General features: G+C 37.8%; 1 protein-coding gene across 1 annotated transcript in view; it reads left to right on the forward strand.

Annotated features, from left to right (window-relative positions):
* HPRT1 (hypoxanthine phosphoribosyltransferase 1) overlaps positions 1-15146 on the forward strand; it is a 20623-nt gene extending 5477 nt beyond the window's left edge. Inside the window, exons 2-9 of the mRNA XM_072431592.1 lie at positions 2352-2458; positions 6562-6745; positions 8128-8193; positions 8703-8720; positions 10186-10268; positions 11251-11297; positions 12109-12185; positions 13872-15146. Of these exons, the coding sequence (XP_072287693.1) occupies positions 2352-2458; positions 6562-6745; positions 8128-8193; positions 8703-8720; positions 10186-10268; positions 11251-11297; positions 12109-12185; positions 13872-13919 (630 nt within the window). The 3' untranslated portion in view covers positions 13920-15146. The remainder of the gene's footprint in view (positions 1-2351; positions 2459-6561; positions 6746-8127; positions 8194-8702; positions 8721-10185; positions 10269-11250; positions 11298-12108; positions 12186-13871) is intronic.
* Positions 15147-19810: the final 4664 nt, after the last annotated feature.

Genomic DNA, 19810 nt, shown 5'->3' on the forward strand with positions numbered 1-19810 from the left:
TATATTGTTAAAGTGAAAATGTTTGCTTTAGTCCTTATATTTTGGAGGAGAATTGTAAACCCTTTTAGGTTTTTACTGGAGGGGTTGTGTTAGGAAATCTCCCCTCAATTCCTGTGCATTTCGGCAGACGGCAAGTGGGATAAAATCTCCAACAAGGTGGTAATAAATCGGTACGGGTTGTATGATTTGCCAACCTAAATCAAAATGTATTTGATGTTGGAGATTTCTTCTCTATCATATTCACCAGTACAAGTGAGGAGAAAACTCCATACGAGTGACCCAGATAGTATTAAAATACTTCCAATTTCCATAAAAAAGGGGGTGAGGATGATTGGCAAAGAACCATTTCATACCTATGGTGAATACAATGTTTGTAATATTGTACAATCTTTAACCAACAAATATGTGCAGTCCTGTTTGGTTGAACACATTAAATGTAAACCATCAGATTTTGACATGTTTGTCCATCCAGGAAATGCACATTGTTGTTGCAGCTGGTTGTTACCACATTCATGGCTAGACAGTTCAGTAAGATTTTTCTTGTTTTGTAGCTGAACCTGAAACTTTCCTGGGGTCATGTAAGCCATTTTACTTGAATAGTATTCCAATATAAGTGTAAGGCTCTTCTAAACATTTCTCTACCTTCTACAAATAACTGGGAACATAATCAGAAAACTGCAAACTTTGTTCTAAAACTTCATTCGTTGTGTAACTTTAATGAATGAGGTTTTCTGCTAATCGCATAACAAGGTTTTTCTTTAATAGAAAAAAAGCAAACTGGCTATTCCCTTAGTAGATGCAGCATTTCATATCAGCCATTCCGATTTCAGATACTACTATTTCTAAATGATCATTTTATCCCTTATACTTCGCCGTTTTTTTTTAGCTGCTTTGCTCTCAGCCTTTATTGTCCTCCAGCATTTTTTGTTTGCTTTAGTGTTAATCTTGTTTGAGATACTTGGTGTAGGTGTTTTACTGTAGGTATGGAAATATTTGAAGGTTGCATATTTCACAAGACTTGCTGTGCCCTTGAGATTGTTATTAAAAAAAAAAAATAAAAGCATTTGCTCAAACAAATTTTGAAGAGAGAAGATTAGGTGAGAACCGGCCTGCTGAATGCAGATCAGGGTGAAGTTTAATTGAGTAAGATATTACTGCTGACAGCCGGATCTTATTGAACCTTTTGTGTATTGGAGTTCTGATTGTGTTGGGCTGTGCACAGTAGCCTGGCCCTTCTGCAATAAAGAATCTGCTCACTCCCTGTTGTTTATTTTGCTTTAATAGACCTGCAGAAATTTTTCTTAGCAGTGCACAATTTACTTCTTTGCATTGTGGCACACTGGCTAAGTCTGGGCTTTAGGATGTCATTAAATAAATAGCACTGTAATGTATTACACTTTAGAAGGCTTTCCATCCTTCTATAATAGTAAGAAAAACCCAGTAATATATTTGTACTGCATGGTTGTGGGTAGATCTAATTAAATTTACATTACAGTACAATGTAAAATTGGATTATATAGTGTGTGCACATATATGAATAGGGCAGAACAAACATTTGATACAGCTCCTGCTCCCAGTAGCAATTTCAGTACTATAGGGGACTATGTAGGGGGGGAAATGATGATAATTTATTATCCTGTCTGCCTGTAAATAAGGTGATGAAGCAGTCTGTGTGTCACCATAATACCATAGTTGCTGTGCTCATCACATTTTCTTTTACAGGTTTTTCCCCATGTTTGTGTACAGAGCAGTCTGTTTGGGATGTTAGGTGTGGTGAACCCAATATGACAGGATGTGTCTCTTCTGCATAGTGTAATGAAATAGTCACCTTAATGAAGCTGCTGGAGATAGAGTGAATAAAAAGCTCCATTGATAATTCCGCAGGATGTAAGTTGTGTTGTTTATGGCATTCCATGAGGACACGAGACATCTTAATCATATTACCGGTTTCTGAAACAAACAGAAACTAATAGAAGTTTCTCATTCTGTAGGGTGGTGCACTGATAACCAACACTCAAATCTGATGTCTTGGCACTAAATTCTAATTAGCATACCAAAGGCATCAGATTGATTCTTTACAATTTTGGATTGTACCCGGGTATAGCAGTGTTTCTCTTTCAGGGTTCTGTGGAACGGTAGGGTACAGGTTCTCTTTGAAGCATAATTCGGTAAAGTTCTGTTGAATCTCAAAAGGATTTGTCTGTTAAATGTTGTGTAATTTTAATCTGTACATACTGGAAATATATGTATGCTTTGCATATGTTGTGGTTGCTGATATGAAGCATTGAAATTTCACAGAACGTGTCCATCAATTCATTAAATTTGCTTATTCAAATTTGTTTCCTTTGCAGCTTGCTGATGATGAGCAAGGATATGACCTTGACCTCTTCTGTATTCCGAAGCACTATGCCGCTGATTTGGAGAAAGTGTACATTCCTCATGGCCTCATAATGGACAGGTGGGTCTACATCTTAAAACCGTTATTTTTTAGCATTGGACAGAACTATTGACAGGTTTTCATTGTAGTCTGTGAACCATTGGTCGAAACTGACCTTGCTATCTGTCCTAATAATAATAAAGAACAAATGTTCTCAGTGTGCAAAGAAATTTATTGGATGTCAGAAGAATCTCCACACAGGCACACCGACAGCAATAGGAATGAAGAGGTTCCAGATTTTCTATACACACACATCTAAAAAGAAAATGAACTGGAATTCCAATGTAACTGTGATGTCTGCAAAGTGTATAGAAAGTCCACTCTTTCTTAAGAAACAAAAATCATATTTCCATGATGTTACATCCCCTAAACATAGGGTTTGTATGGGCACTGCTGCAGAAAGATTGATGCTCTGCCAGAAATATTTATTGCAGTTCACCAGAATACAGAGTAGTGCAAAACTGTACATTGTGGCATGCCGAAGTCTGCATCTTTCATGTGCCATTCAAAATGCACATAAAGCAGAACTTCCTTCTTGTTTTCTGTATACGATCTTCTGCCATCTTGATTGGCTGTGTCAGGATGCCGTAATCCTGTGCCTCATATCTTCCTGGCATGCACAAGGAAAGCCGGGATTTATGGGTAACCAACAGTTTAGGTGGGCGGCGATCAGGCGGGTAAGAACAATTACTGCAGAGGGGACATCACCTATCTGCAATACCCACCTGCCTGTATCGCTAAAGCTGAAAGTGAGGCATTAGTTACACATTTACATGTTAATGTAACTCAGACTTCACTCAATACACTAAAATAAAGATCATTGTAAATAAGTCATAAAACTAGATCCTGCTGTTAACTTACAACAGTGTATTTTCTTTGCTTTGGCATTGACACATATTGGATCAGAGATTTATTTCCCACTAGTTCATATAACACAAGAACAATGATGTGCAACCTCTGGCTCTCCATTTACTGAGAAATTATAAGTTCCATTATGACATCTTGGACTTCTACATGACTGCCTGCTTTTATATAGTGTTATTGGAAGTAACACCCGGCACTCATTGCATGCAGAACAACATAATGAACTACATGCTACTAAATAATCCCAGTAGAGGAATCATCACAAAGTCATGCTGCTTCTAGAAGGATGTTGTCAGTAAATAGATTTGTATGATACCCATACTGAAAATAAACTCATGACCTGTAATCCAACTCGACCGTCCAGGAAAATATCTGTAGGATTGCCAGGTCTGCAGCTTTTTTTCTCCCCAAGTATCAGTCAACACTCTCGAAGTTAAAGTGGAAGTAAACTTGTTTTTTTTTTCTGCATTATAACCCTATACTTCAGCTGACAGGTACTGTAGTGGATTTGTTATTTGCAGAAAGCTTTAGATATACATTGTAAAAGCTGTAAAATACCCAAACCCAGCCTTTGTCATTTAGTGTCCACACTTTTAAAATTAAAATAGTCTTAATTCTCTCTGCAAGGGCTGATACAATGAGATACAGTGGGGGTGGATAAAGCCGTTTTCCACACAGATGATGAATACAATAAGAAGAGACCTAACTGTTTTGTTAATAGGATATAACATGTCTAGTTCTTTTATAACAAGTGCAAATGGTTTGGCACCAAAATTTTATCCAGCACGGTTCTTCAGTTTTGTCTAATTCAGTTATTAGGTGTGCATGTTTGTGTAAAATCATAAATCTAAGCTGGTTATTCTGCTTTACTGAATAAACCTGTCTTAGCTTGCAGATCTAGAAAACAAACCAGAGTTCTTGTTGGTCATTAATTAACAATGTCCAGCCAAAGTTACAGATTACAACATCACAAATGTTTTGTGCCTACATTGCATACCTGGCAGTTAATCATTGTTTCCAACATACAAAGTTCTCACAGACGTGAGATTTTGCCATCCAGTTTGTCATGGTAAGGGGGGCGTCAATGAGCCCTTGTTTGTTTTTCCTGTCCTTTCCCTAGTTTCCTCCCACCGGTGAGGATGGGGTGCCTAATCTGCACCTACACAGCGGATACCACCATTTAATGCTGTGATCATTGCATCATGTATTTGGAAAGGACTGGTAGCTGGTTGTTTGTACACAGCTTCCCCAGAGTATTTCATATCATTGCTGTTTAGAATGTAATGTGTTGCCTACACGACAATTCACTTCCTGTTTTCTCACAGTGCAGAAACACATTGATACCTTCTATTAGGGTTTACACAGTGTTAAGTCTGTGAACTATCTATATCGGCCTTTCCTGACCTTTTTAGCATGGGGGAACCCTTGAAATAACTTTCAGGTCTTCAGGGAACCCCCTGCTATATTTACTATATCCACAGCTCACATAGTGATAGCATGCTGGTCAGTAGGATGAATTCCTATTGAAATAAAAGTTATTGGAGGCCAGTAAAGAGAATGCCAACCTTACAGATGGCCTAAAGATCACAGAGTGCTCAGGGAACCCCTAGCAACCTCTGGAAGGAAAAACGGTGCTCTACATGAATATATAGTATGCCAATGTTTTTATAAGGTTTATTTACCCAAGGCTATATACCAAGGGGTTAGTAGAAAAGACAAAATGGGCAGAGCCTACAACTTATGCTGCTGAAATAGTTTGCACCCTGTTTGTGGGGGGTGCTGAGTGATAAGACCTTGCACAAGCACTGTAGCTTTGATCATATGCGTGTGTTTGGACAATAACTGTTCACATTTGTAGTGATCAGCATTAACTTTTTCAGTAAACCATGTATTTATTTTTTTTTGTGATTCACAATGTTGCAGCACAAGTGCAATAGGGTGTCATTGAAAATAAATGGTAATGCACCAATGTGCCACAAAGCAATGTGCCCTGCATGTTTATCTCCTGTAAAAAAAAAAATCCTAAAATTGTTTATAAGATTTGACCGGTCAGTTAGCATTTTTAATATTCCTAAAATTAAAGGTTTAATTAAATATTACCAGGTGCTTGGTCACGCTCCTGTTTAACAGTGACAACGCTTTTTCTCTGTCATTTTTGCTTGTTTGTTGTAAGCATCAGAATTCTCAGCCTTTCATCCATAGATAGAATATATATAATAGATAGAATGAATGAATGTAGACAGGAAATGGCTGCAGCAGATTCAATGAAAAAGGTGAAAAGTATTTAATTACAGAGTTTTATTATAATTTATAACAAGTGTCAGTGATGACTTCTTTCTTTTTTAATTGATGCATAACTTATCTGAAGCTTCTATTTTTGCACATTATCTTACAGCTTTTTTTTTTCAGCTGTCTACAATAGATGATTTTGGAGAATTGTTTGTAAATTGTTCTCTTTTTTTAGATCGTTTTTGGTTTGCATTGTCACATAATGAGCATAGCTAAAGAGAAGATAAGGAACCAAAATAAATAGATGTCACCACCACAGGCTGTGTATACTAAGATGTCTTAGTATACACTACACTAGGGGGGGGGGGCAACTTTTGTTGTATCCATATGGGAAACATGATTAGCGTAGTCAGAAGAAGGACCCCGCTGGGGGCCACCGGCCAGAGCTGCCGACCACCGGTTGGCAACCGCTGATGTTGATTACTATATCACAAATAAAGTAGGCAGGGCTGACACCATGCATATAGGCATGAGTTCAGATGGGCGGTTGAACCTTGGCCACCTTCATAGCCGCTCAGCCTCCCCAACCATTGCACTGCTTCATAATGAACCAGCATTTCAATATTTGGCTGCAGGCAATGCTAAACTGCTCTCTGTTGCCATTTATTCCCTATATATGACTGCAGGTCAGCCACTACACACAGTGTCACAGCCACAATTCACAGGTGTGAAGAAGAAGTGAATCAGCTTTGCTATCTGTCTGACTGCAGCCTTAGAAATTCAGAGTTTCCAGGTCAAAACTGAAGGTCTGTACCCGCCATATTTCTGCCGCATCTGCAGATATTTTTCTGTACTTGCAATGTGTTGAATAAGAAAGACATGGGAATATGTATCTCGGACAGCTGTAAACTACCCCAACCTTTATTTCATGTACCTTTGTATTACTATAACGTTAACATAACCAGTGAGCCCTAATTAATTCTTAACAATGTCAATTTATGTTTTTTTTTTTTTGTTTTTTTTTTGTGCAGGACGGAGCGGTTGGCTCGGGACATTATGAGAGATATGGGAGGTCATCATATAGTCGCACTTTGTGTCCTGAAAGGCGGGTACAAGTTTTTTGCTGATCTACTGGACTACATAAAGGCGCTGAATCGAAACAGTGATAGGTCAATCCCAATGACTGTAGACTTCATTAGGCTGAAAAGTTACTGTGTAAGTATATTCTGGGCTGACTACTGCCGCCTAGTGACTGAACTAAGAATAGCAGTACAACCTGTTGTATGTGTATTAAGAGGTCATCATAAGCACCAGGCTAAACTCTAAACAAAAAAAATCATTGAGGTGAACTTAATTAGAATATAAAATAAATGTAAACTCACAATCACTGAAATGATGCATCCTGTTTGTTTCTAGGGCTTACTCATGAAATGCTTTCTTAAGTACAAGCGGTTATAAATTGATGATTGGTCATGTGTAAAATTAAATCATAAAAATGTTTATCAAACAAACAGAATTTAGGAAATTTAAAGTAAGGTCCTATAAATAAATAAGGTAATGGTCCTGTAAATGCTGACCAGTTTTTTCCCAAACACCTGAACAGCATCAAAGCTTTGGACAAAGTACATATAATACCAGCACAGCAGAGCTGAGTGAGTATTACTGGCCGTTATTTCTTAAGTATTGAACCTGTTCATTTTTGGAGGTATTGATACACAATTTATTTTATTGGAGGTTATACATACAAAATTTTAAAAATAAAGTTCATTGCTGTCACAAGTGTTTCCCATGATCAGCTGTCCTTTAATTAAACCCTTTGCTGGTCTGGTAAAACATATCATCCATTCCCTGGCCCAGCATTATTTAGGGTGTGACCTGCCTGACACCACACAGCCTTTGCAAGGAAAATATTCCAGCCAGTTCCTGTTCTAGGATGCTAGTGTACCTTTTTATGTATAGCTGGTACGTGGAAATTTGGAGACCACTGGGGGTAGGGCTGATCTATAGGAAAAAATGGAGTCATGCCAAGTGCATGCAAAAGCTGTTTAATGTTGGGCACGTCCTTACAGTAACAACTGCTTAGGTAGGTGGGAAAGGTAAGTATTTTAAAGAGAGTGGGATGTTTAGATTAATTTGAGTTTAGAATTAATTCTGAATCAACTTAGTAGTGAATAAAGGTAAAAGGATAAACGAAAAATGAGACCGGGTTGGACTATCCAGTCTTTAGTCTAGATAGTGTTTTACTCTATCTGTGGTTAGCAAAGGTTGACCCTTCATATTCTATTTCTTAAGCAAAGAGCACTGGGGTTGTGAAGGTGATGGTCATTGTTTGGAATCTCTGAAAATAATCATATTTCAGGGTTTATATAAAACATTTACCAATGTTAAATAAATGCTTCCATAATTGGTATACCCTGATTTATTTTTTGGGCTATACAATCTATATTATTATTGTAGTTTAGTTTTATTTTAAATGTATTGTAAAACATATGACTAGATTTTTATCCCGGAAAAGGAATTTTTTTTTTTTTTTTTTTTGCTGCATATTTAGGAATTGTCTCATGGTTTGTGTTGGGATTGTTATGTCTTTCTTCTAGAATGATCAGTCTACGGGTGACATAAAAGTTATAGGAGGAGACGATCTTTCCACATTGACAGGCAAGGTTTGTAACATGCAGATTATTTCATTCTTACTTTTCATAATTGCATATTTGTTTCAAACTATTGTTTGAGAAAGCATTGAAGTCAGAAACAACAAGCATTTTAAAAAGGAGGTCATATTGATAAAAACAAAGGTATTGGAAGGAATTTTTTTGTTTTTTTTTTTGGTTTGCAGATCGGATGTTCTACCATCATTGACTGCATATTTGTATTTTTTTATGGAGTGCAACACTTAGCAGCCTAATGATATCAAAAGCAAAAAAAAGACCTATTAACTTTAACAATCACATGAAAGAAAAATAGTTAATCTGTAGTAGGTTGTTGTTATGATTTGTTTATTCATGAACTGGGCTGTATGGCTGCAGAACATTGATAACAGTTGAACTATTTTTAATTCTCATTTTACAGCATTTTTTACATAAGTGCCATAAACATTTACACAGCACTGACTGCTAAACTAGATCACGTTACTTAGAATGCATTTTAACATTTTTGTTTTGTTTTTTTGCAGAATGTTTTAATTGTTGAGGTGAGTATATGAATTTGCATTTTTTTCCTTATTGATTTGTGTTAATTTTTATGTAATAAGTTTATTTAGGATTCTTGCAACTAGTAAGGTTGTTTTTGCTGAGAGAACAGTATGAGTGGTTGCTTGAAGTGGATAGTGTAAGTGAGTAAATCAGATTTACTGAAATGCCAGATTTATGAGAACTATGAAGGCAGCTTTATTGTAGTAAGTGTTAACAGTCTCAACTCAATCTTTTAGGTAAGTTAACATTTCCATTTAAAGTTTTAGTTTATATTTGCTGCTGAGGGATATTTTCTTTTAATAAACATTTCTCTCTGTAAACTACTTAAAAGAACCCCACACACGCCACTTCCATTTTATTGCCCAGTCTTATCAGTCATTTCCATCTTATGATGCCCCCTAAACTGGCTTAGAGGAACTATGGTTACCGATTTTTGGCCGGCCCATTCACAATTCACCACCTTTTTCCTTCTTTTGAATTACTGTTAATTACCCTGTGACAGGCTTGGCCCCGTGCATTGCAACATGCTGCTTCCCTGTACACCTCACTTTGTTTCCTATCCAAAACATACTATAAACTGATTTTGACACAGCTACCCCCCCTGCACACACTGGTGTCCGGGTCATACACACATGTACAGCTGCCTGCTCACACAACCCTCAGTCTACACACCTGGCAGGAAACCAAACGCCAGGACAGCATTCCTTGACACTACAAATGCATGCCTAGCACCACAAATATCTAGGTTGGACTGAACAGAGGTTTGTTTGTCACTGCTGGTCTGTGCTATAACTTGCATTGCCCCATACTGCCATAAAACCCACGGGGAAAACTGCACCAGAGAAATTGGGCAGAATCTGGGGAACAAGACCAGCAACCAATGGTCTTGGAACAGAGGTAGCATATTAGGACTCCTGGTAACCATTTCCTCCTGGCTGCTTACTTTGGTCACAGAGACAACCTCCACCAAAAACAAAGCACCTACCACCAGCTTTCCCCCATACTACTCATTCCCCTTGGATAACAGCACTTCTCTTTTATCCAACCCCCCTCAGAGGGGAATCTCCAAGGAGAGAATATGCTAAATTAGTGGACCTTTTACTCCTGCACTTTGTTCTTTTTAAAAAATCAAATCTGCTCTTGCCCATCCTGATAAATAAACAAATTTCATAGCCATTACTAAAAAAAAGTTAGTGTTTTTGTTTGTTTGGAATTGTATGTAAATTCAGGTCAAAGTGACATGTTCTCCTAATGGCCCACCACCTCCTGGCCCCAAATACCAAATAGTGAGAAAAAAAGAGAGATGGCGATATGTTTCTTTATACCTGGAAGTGTTTAGTGTTTTCAATAGCCAGTGGGGTTAAGGGGTGAAAGGACAAAGTGACAGGTGGTATAGTTATTGTAACATATTGTCCTTATAATAACCTAATGTGTTCCAACAAGTATTTTATTGCTATTCCACAGGATATCATTGATACTGGAAAGACGATGAAGACTTTACTTGCTATGCTGCAGAAGTTCAATCCTAAGATGGTCAAAGTAGCCAGGTAACCACAGTCAAATTAAAGATATAGTCAATGGGACAGTTCTAGTACTTGTGCTGGCTTATAATAAGATATTATTTGTGAATTTGTTTTCCCAGAATATATATTTATAACCTATGGCTGTATGATTCTTACTTTTTCAGAAGGCATTTCAGGTGTATTTCAGGCTACGTGTATGAAGTACCCAGAATTTACCCTGAGCAAAAGTTACAAATGTCCTTCTGTGCTATACACTTGGTGATGCATGAAACCAATTATTTGGTATTAGGCAACATTATTACATTTTATGGTAAATGTACATTTTGTAGCTCTGGTGTTTGATAGCGTTAGTTTTAGTGTTATACCATAAAGAGGGATTTACAAGATGTGTACACAGGGACAGTGTAGTGTTTGTTGACTATGGCTAAAATAACTGGCCCTTTCTGTGACGTTTGGTCCTTTACAGTCACAAGTAGTGCTTTGCCAGACCAGGTCTAAGTTATATGCTTAAAAGAAGTGAAAAATGTTCATGTTATAAGTGTGTGAAAAATCCTGCCGGCAGTTTTCCAGCTCTGGTTTCCAGACACAGAATATAAATGTGCTGGCAAGGTTTATTTAGACTTACGTTCACAATTTACTATAAAACTACCTCGATATGTAAAAATGGACTTATTTTAGCATTAGCAGTCACAGGAGTGGCAGAGTAGATTTTTTGATAACTGTAGGTCATGGTTGGTCTGGAATGGAATGAGGAAGAATGAAGTTGACACTGAACGAGTCATGCTATTGTTCCAATTTGTAACTGGAAATCAATATACATTTAGGTCCTGAACAGTGCATCTTCAACACATCCTCTGTTGGAGAAACTTCCACATCCATGATTTTTTAATGGCTGTAAATGTGAGAATGTTTGGTGAATGTTAGATTTACTGCTTGATGCATGAAATAAATGTGGCTTGTGTTTCTGTACAACATTTTCTGACGGGTTTTGTTTTTGTCCCTGCAGCTTGCTTGTTAAAAGAACTCCCAGGAGTGTTGGATATAGACCTGACTGTAAGTAGTTGGATATTTCATGCAATTATTGAGAATTTAGTATTAATAATCATGTTTCCAGTCCTTTGTACAGGAATCTGCCAGATAAGGTCCATTTAAAATGTCTAAAGTGATGTGAAAAGAAAAAAGTTTTTAATAGCTCTTACTTTCAACCAACATACTGCATTCTTCATTTTGGGTTGTTGTTTTTTTTCCCCAACCAGGATTAGTAAATGGAGTGTAATGTAAAATTGTTAAGTATCTTTTCAACCAAGGGCAGGGTTCTCCCCAGGCCCTTTTAGCTGGGCGCACCACCCGGCACTTTTCAGCACCCACCCGGCTGTTTTTGAGTGGTTACTAAAGAGTTTGGTCACAATACAGGGGCTGCCACCCAACTACAATTTCTTCCCACCCGGCTTAAAAAAAATTCTGGGTTGAGCACTGAAGGGTATTAGTTCACCTGCAGGTTAAGCCTGGTGGGCTGCATCATTCTTTGGCTTTCAATGGCTGCAGCGGTTTGTTTTGTAATGTTGAGATTTGTACCTGATCAGGGCTGAGGTAGCTGATAGGATAAGCAGTGAAATGTCCTCAGCTTTACAGAACAGTTACTGTTAGACACTAATACTACTTATACAATAACCTGGAGAAATGGGAACCATTAGATAAACGTAATGGGTGATTTAAGTATCACATTATCACCATGAAATTGGGTCCGCTTTTCTTTTAATGCAATGTGTGTTCATGTTAAATGATCTCCAGCCAATTAAGCAATAAAACTAAACAAATATTTTCCTGTTGCCTTTCTCTTTTTTATAACTTTTTAAATTTTCAGTTGTAGGATTTGAAGTGCCAGACAAGTTTGTTGTGGGCTACGCTCTAGACTACAATGAATATTTTAGAGACTTGAATGTAAGTGTTTAATAGAATGTAAGACGATTTTCCGTTTCAATAATTTTTAATATTTTCAAAAGCGTATACAAATATTTTACATAATATACAAATAAAAACATTTTACAAAAGACAAAGGAGGGAGAAAAAATTAATAGGGTTGGTCTGCAAAATGGAACTGGGATCTTCCATCAGCCTAGTAACAACTTTAACAGATATATTAAGGAAGCCATGGGCCATAAACATCATTTCCGTTAGCAAAGTTGAAAGATACAATACAGTACCCTGGCAAGTAAACCTTGGCGATCAGGAGAAGCACATTAAAACCAAAAACACCAGACAAGGGGGGTGGGGCAGGGTTGGTGGGGGGTTTTGGCTAGGCGGTTACTGTATGTAGATGATTTTAACATTAGGTATTCTGTGATTTCCATTTTTTCCAAGTATGTAAATTGATTCAACAATTTAAAAACTCAATATATATATATATATATATATATATATATATATATAGGAAATGATGAAAGAATATTAAATTCAGCATCATTAGGTTTTACATAATTTGTATTGGAATGGAAGTTGGGAAATATTACATGCACAATGTAGGAATAGTAAGTCATGAAAATTGGTCGAAAGCATAAAAGGAGGTCTGGATGCAGATGTCACACCAGAGGGAACAGTAGGAAGCTTCCAGTGCATTGGTATGACTGCTAGAGCTGCAGAAACATAATAACATAAACACACAAAATAATGGGCCATAGCATTCCTACCTTTACATGAAGTTCACAAGAATATAGAAAATACTCCATCCTTAAGAGTGTTATAATCATGTTACCAGTGACTCCATGGTTTACTATGATAATCTTGCTTTACATCTGAGTACCCCCACCACATGTGGAGCGATGTCCTGACCTCTTCCTCAGAGCTACCATTGTTGATATATACCAGGGGTGCCAACACTTTTTTTTGGTTGCAAGCTACTTTTAAAATGAACAGGTCAAACTGATCTACCAACAATAAAAACATGAACGTAATAACTCCTGTGCGCGGTAGAGTTTATTTTGAAAGGCAGGGCTCCACGATCTACTTGCGTTGCCTTTGCGATCTACCGATAGATCACGATCCACCTGTTGGGCACCTCTGATCTATACCATCTGAGTATTTTTTACACCTGTAACTCCCCATCTAAATTAGAGAGGCAAGCATCTTTATAAGAAATTAAATATAGGTGAGGGATGGAATTAGTAGGTATTGATAAGGAGGAAACAGCCTTTGGCAAAGTACCTTTTCTCAAAGGGTGTAGGCAGTATATGGAAAGAGGTAAATAAGTCACATATAGTTTGTTAATCTGGGAGATAGGAGTATGATATATTGGTGATAGTACAGTGGTGTTCCCTATAATTAGCTTAGTAACCAGGAGGAAAACCTGGCATGCCTTTTGTGACATTTGAACCCTTTTACTAATATGATGATTTCTAATATGGGAAATTTTTTGTTATATTTTTTTAAAAGTGCATTTTGTTTGGAACCAACCTGGGGCTGTTTTAGTGAAGTTTACAATCATCTTGCTGCATGTGAGTAGGCAGCAGTGTTTTCTGGCTGGAAACAATAAGAAATACAGATCTCACAGAAACGTAACCCATTAGGGAAGAAGGCAGATGTAACAATGTTTTACATTTTACAGATTAAAGATTGTGTCTTGTGTTTCAGCATATCTGTGTGATAAGTGAGGATGGAAAACAGAAGTACAAGGCATAAGAAGATATGGGGAAAGTTGCTTGGTCATCGACTCCTGTGCTGCTAAAGCTGCAGTGGATATATCTACCTTCATGCTACCTGAGCTCATTTACTTCACACATTAGACTCCTTCCTGCATGAAAGCATCACACCCATGTCAAATCTTTCTGCTTCACAGACCGCGGAGGACACTTCGTGGTATAACAGACTGTCTATTATTTATATCTTACACAAGACTTTTATTTCTGAGTGATGTCGGCTTGCCCTCTGACATTCCATCTCAGCTTTAACTCTTGTATATTGATAGTACTTGCAAAGGATTGAAAAGAGGACTTGCAAAAGATTGAAGAGTGACAATAGTTTATTTGTCGGAGTGTGTAAACAAGGAACTATTTCCCAAAGCCGTCTTCAGATCTGGCCAAGATCTTGTGGTCTGTGGATGTCCACACAGGTAGCGGAATTGCAATACTGAGATTGTAATTACTACTGTGCATATTTGAGGTTTCCAGCAGAACATATTGGAGGCAGCAATGCCTCCCAGAGCCGGAAGAGTCTATAGAAGCTACCAGGACAGATAAGTGGTGTAAACACCACTTTTTGTTTCTTAGGTTTGTCACTGTAAATTCTATAGATCTGTTTATCTACATTAATTTAGGAATTGTGTTTCCTTTTCACTGGTCCTATGAAAAATAAAAAAGATGGCAGAACGTTTTTGGAAGACTAAATACTTTATATTACTGTCAGATAAAAACTGACTGATTCCTAACCTTTAAAAATTTGCAGAAGCTGTGCTTTAAAAAAAAAAAGAAGAAGCTGCAGCAAAATACGCTGTATTTCTATTCTATAATGTTCATGTTTGCGCACTCCACAGCTGTAGATAGTCCTTTGCAAGTTCTTCTATTTCTCAGTTTGAAGGGTTGGGGAGGGTTACCACGGATTTTGTTTTGACGAAGATCTGGAGTTTAAAAAAAAAACAAAAAACTGATGACTTAGCAACATGAACACGTGTCTTTAGCTGTTAATATTATGATAAACCTTCTATAGATAAATCTCATTTTTAAGTGTAATTTATTTTTTTTTATATAGGGAGAGCATTTTAGTTGTTTTTCTGCTTGCCAAGCATACAAAATGGCAGAACTTTGCCATACAGAATAAGCGGTGGTCAATTGTAGACATCTTGCCGTACAGCTGAAATTTGATACCATCAAAACACCCTTGAGTTAATAAAGAAATTGTCATTATTTATAACCTGGTCTCTGTTTTCTGCATCCTTTACTATAAAAATGTGCTTGTTTATAGAAAATGATTTTTAGAATAGCCTTGGAAACCAATTAGAAAATCAATTGGGTGGCTGTTTGTTAGAAACTGCAGGCACTAGAGTGCGGAAAGCCGTGTCAGAAGAACTATATAACTACTTCTAATGTGTACTGCCTGCACATATATTGTTTCCATGTAGCATCTTCTTTGTAGCTGTGGTCAGGGCCCACTTTTGTAAAGCACCCTTCTACATTTAATCACGTATGCGTTATAGTTTGAGGGTTTAATGAGGCATATTAGTCTATTTAAAAACCGAAGACAAGCAATGCCATTCATCCAGCACGCATCTATTCTATAGGTCAAAAGTGGTCCCATTTGGCAGATGGCCATATAATGAATCTCATGCACTTGAGTTGCTAGGCTCCCAAACAGATGTAGTTACTTATTACAGTCAATGCTTAGGGGAGCAATCTGACAATCGGCGTAGAAGTCGGCCATTATACTATGGACGGTCCCTTGTGGCCCCCGGCACTTGCACACAATACACTGGTTTGCTAACACAGCTGTGTGTATGTTCCATGTGACATGTAGAGAATCGCCCCTGGCTATAGGCACAAAATTTGCCATGTCAACAGCTGCTCATGTAGGGCAGGAATAAAAGAATGACAGTGTTAAAGCTCGTGCTTAACCTCACTTTTATCCAGTTTCTACAGCCTAAGAACTTGTTAGAAGTTTCATTTTTAGGATTTAAATGGCTTAAAATGCATAATGTTCCATTGTATGACACTGTTTGTAATTCCTTACAGAGATCACATGTACAGATATATGAGATGCTTCAGTGAATGCTGTGCAAAAGGATTTAGTCAGAACTATAGATAGGAAGACACATTGCCTCTCTGTATTTTATGTTTTCATTGCCCTTATAATAGAAACAATTCAACCTTGTGCTTGCTGGGTAGTTTTGCATCCCTCAAAGCAGCCATCTTTGCTACTAAGTCTTCCAGGTCTACCCCAATCCTCTTTGCCCATTGGGTAAATTTTACTTTGTCTTCTGCATCCAGGTTTAGAATAGAGCCAAGCTCTACACTGCATGGTACATACCCCATACAGTTCAAGCAAAAAAAATAACAAATGGGAGCCCTAGGGAAAAGTTTTTTTGACTTTGCATGTCAAAAACTTCTGACTGCTTTTTTTGTGTGTTTAGAGTTGCTTTAATGTTTTTAAGCCAGCAGGTGGAGCTTTAACTGTATATGTTATAAACCACCTGTTGTAGCTCAAGGTGGGATTTACAAAAGGAAGTGAATGACCTATCCCTTATCAAGCAGTTGAGCCAAGCAATTACTGTGCTTTATATCAGATTACTCTAATAAAATTCCTTTGAAATGTTTGGTAAATTATGGTTGTATACATATAGTAGGGCATCAGTTCAAACATAAAAATTTAACTAAAATTGACTTCAAACAAATATAGTTTCTCTTTAACAAAAAAAAACTTTGAGCAATACTGATGTTTTAAACTTTTAAAGCACCTGTCTAATCTCATGTACATTGTTTTAATACAGAACTTGCAGATATACAATGTATACATAATACAAAAATATTAGGCCTTATGACATATATATAAATTTCTGACAAATGAACCCCACCAGACCTCTGAGGGAGCCCTGTGGTTTTGGTAACCAATATATGTTAGCAGCAAAACCTTTAACACACAGCCTCTGCCAGGCTGACTTCTTCCCATATTGCATGCTGCTTCCATCTCTTCCCCAGGCACCTGGCTATCCACATGAAGTAAAGATTTATAGCCCCTGGTAGGCACTTTCAGCTGTGAGAAGCCAGCCTAAGCATGGAGCAAGTTGCATTGTATTCGGACACCTTTCTCTCATATATTAGTTTTTTCAGCAATTTGTACTACAATAGCTCTAATGGGCTAGCTAAAAACTTAGCTTAATCTACCAATATGTTGCCTTGTCTGCTTCCACTTTTACATTCTCATCAACTTTCCAATATGTCTATGTACTTCTCCATGCAATGCGGACCGGTAGTGAGAGGAACCAGCAGGGTGCAAGTTCCTGATAACCGTCAGTATTATCACAGCATCCTCAATACTGCCCAAGAGCCCTAACCTAATAAAAGCAGCAGACCAGTTATTGACAGTCATTAGGCAGATCTCAAGAATGCCTTGATGGATGGATGTCACTATGGACAAGGGGAGAAAAAAAAGTTGCATTGTCATTCCTGTGATCAGCCTCCATTTATATGGAGTTCTCTGCTTTTTTGTAACAGAGCAGAAGATTTTTAGGAATGGGCCATAAAGTGAAGGCCATGGTGTGAAAAAAACACAACACCATATAGCAAAGTGGTATCGTTTATAGTTAAGGTGCCTGCAATGGTAGAAAATAAATATTGGTGACAACAATAAAATACAGTCATGTCCATTTTCCATTCATAATAAAAACAAATGTATTGTTATTTAAAGGTATAATAAAAAAAAATATATACATACATAATAAGGCATGTTTTAAAAAAATTGCTTTGTGCGCAATTAGGCTTAGTCTAAGTGTCCATTCACATCAATATGCTGTGGCCACACATTACCGCAAGGCATGGCAGCACCCCTGTACACTAGATTGTCCCTCATTGTGAATGAAACCAACAGACTTTGATGAGAACAGCAGCATACACCATGACTAGTGGTTACTAAAAGGGTCATGAACATGTTTTCATCTTTATTTTTGTGTACCTCTAACCCATTCATACAGCATTTTGTTTCTGTTTTCACACATACAGGAAAAAGCTCCTATTATTATTATTATTATTATTAATATTAATAATAATAATAAACAGGATTTATATAGCACCAACATAATACGCAGTGCTGTACATTAAATAGGGGTTGCAAATGACAAGCAGATACAGACAGTGATACAGGAGGAGAGGACCCTGCCCCAAAGAGCTTAAAGAGTAACAATTATTTTTCCTTTTTTTTTCTTTACTAAATTCTGACACGGAGCTTAAATTTGAATCTAAAGTGAAATGGAAGCCAAGTGAAATGGAATTTGAGGGGGGGAAGATGATGAGCTGTTTTATCCATGATGGGATTCAGAAAGCATGAGACCTTATCCAGGACTGGGGGGGACAGGTCAGGGGTGGACAGATGGATTTCAGTGTCATCAGCATACAGATGGTACTGTAAGCCAAAGGAGGATATCAGACTACCCAGAGAGGAGGTGTTCAGAGAAAAGAGAACCAAGGACTGAACTTTGGGAATACCAACCGGGAGGAGAGTAGGAATTACCATTTAAAGAAACTTGAAAGGAGCAGTCAAACAGATAGGAAGCAAACCAAGAGAGAGCAGTGTCGCTGATACCAATGGAGTTCATGATTTGGATTAGAAGGGGGAGATCAAGTGTCAAAAGCCGAGGAAAGATGAAGGAGAAGGAGGAGGGAATGGTTGCCTTCTGATGATGGTAGCTTTGATGAGGTCATTGGCCACTTTAGTAAGGGCTGTTTCGGTGAAATGGACAGCTGGAAAGCCAGACTGGAGAGGGTCAAGGAGAGGGTTGGAGCTAAGGTAATAGGTGCGTCTTTTATAGACAAGGCGCTTAAGAAGTTTGATAACATGGGAAGATAGGATAGGTAGCTAGAAAGTAGGGAGGGGTCTACAGTTTCTTCAGGATAGGGAGAATATTGGCATGCTCAGTGGAAAAGGAAAGGTTGAATAGTTTGGTTAGGGCAGGGCGGAGGAATAAGCACACAGTAGATCAGAGTTGGGTCAAGGGGACAGGTAGTAGATGGGGATGATGAGAGGAGAGGATAGTAATGATTTACAGGTGGAAGGGGTGGGTAATGGTTGGAATAGCACGGTGAGCAGAGACATCATGTCCGAGTTTGACAAATTATCTTTACACTAAGTAGCAAATCTTGGGCAAAAAGGGTAGTTGTGGGGGGAACAGGTGTGGGGTTTACGAGGGAGTCAATTGTTGAGAAATTGTGAGGGTTGGAAGCTTGAGAGGATATGGCAGCGGGAAATAATTTTGTTTTGCAACAATGTTGCAGAGAGTAGTGTTAAAAGTGTTGTAGCCTGGTTTTGTAGTCCATTACCTCGGTGCCAAGGCCAGATTTCCTACACTCAACTGCACAAACAGTCTTTTGTAGGTGTTTGGTGTGATTTAAAGCATAAACCATATAGGTAATACTTGCACTTTTCACCATGTTTTATCCCCTTAATGCAAGTACCAAAAAATAATTTTTGATGTGCCAGAATATAATTTGTCCCTACTTTCCTTTCTGTAAAATATTAATAAACAGGATTTTTATAGCACCGTGTGTACATAGCCTAAACTGTTATATTTTTGTACAAACAAGTATCATTCATATACAAATACAGGTGCTACTTTAGGATGTTCTACTATAGTGTGATTCCCACTATAGTGTGTCTATAGTGAATGGTGTGCCATTCAGCTTACCTCTCCAAGCGACAGATACCATTTCGGAGCAGACTTCCCGCCAGTAATTGAACCAGTCAATCACAGTATTTGTGGATCTAGCAGTAAGCTTTGGCATTTTTTCCATTGGCATTTGGATACTCCAGAGGTAAACTAGCTCTAAAGTTTCAGAGTTCAAATCAGTGTAATGGAAGAATTTGTTCCCCTT

The sequence above is a fragment of the Pyxicephalus adspersus genome, chromosome Z (genome assembly GCF_032062135.1).
Source record: "Pyxicephalus adspersus chromosome Z, UCB_Pads_2.0, whole genome shotgun sequence".
Taxonomy (NCBI): Eukaryota; Metazoa; Chordata; class Amphibia; order Anura; family Pyxicephalidae; genus Pyxicephalus; species Pyxicephalus adspersus.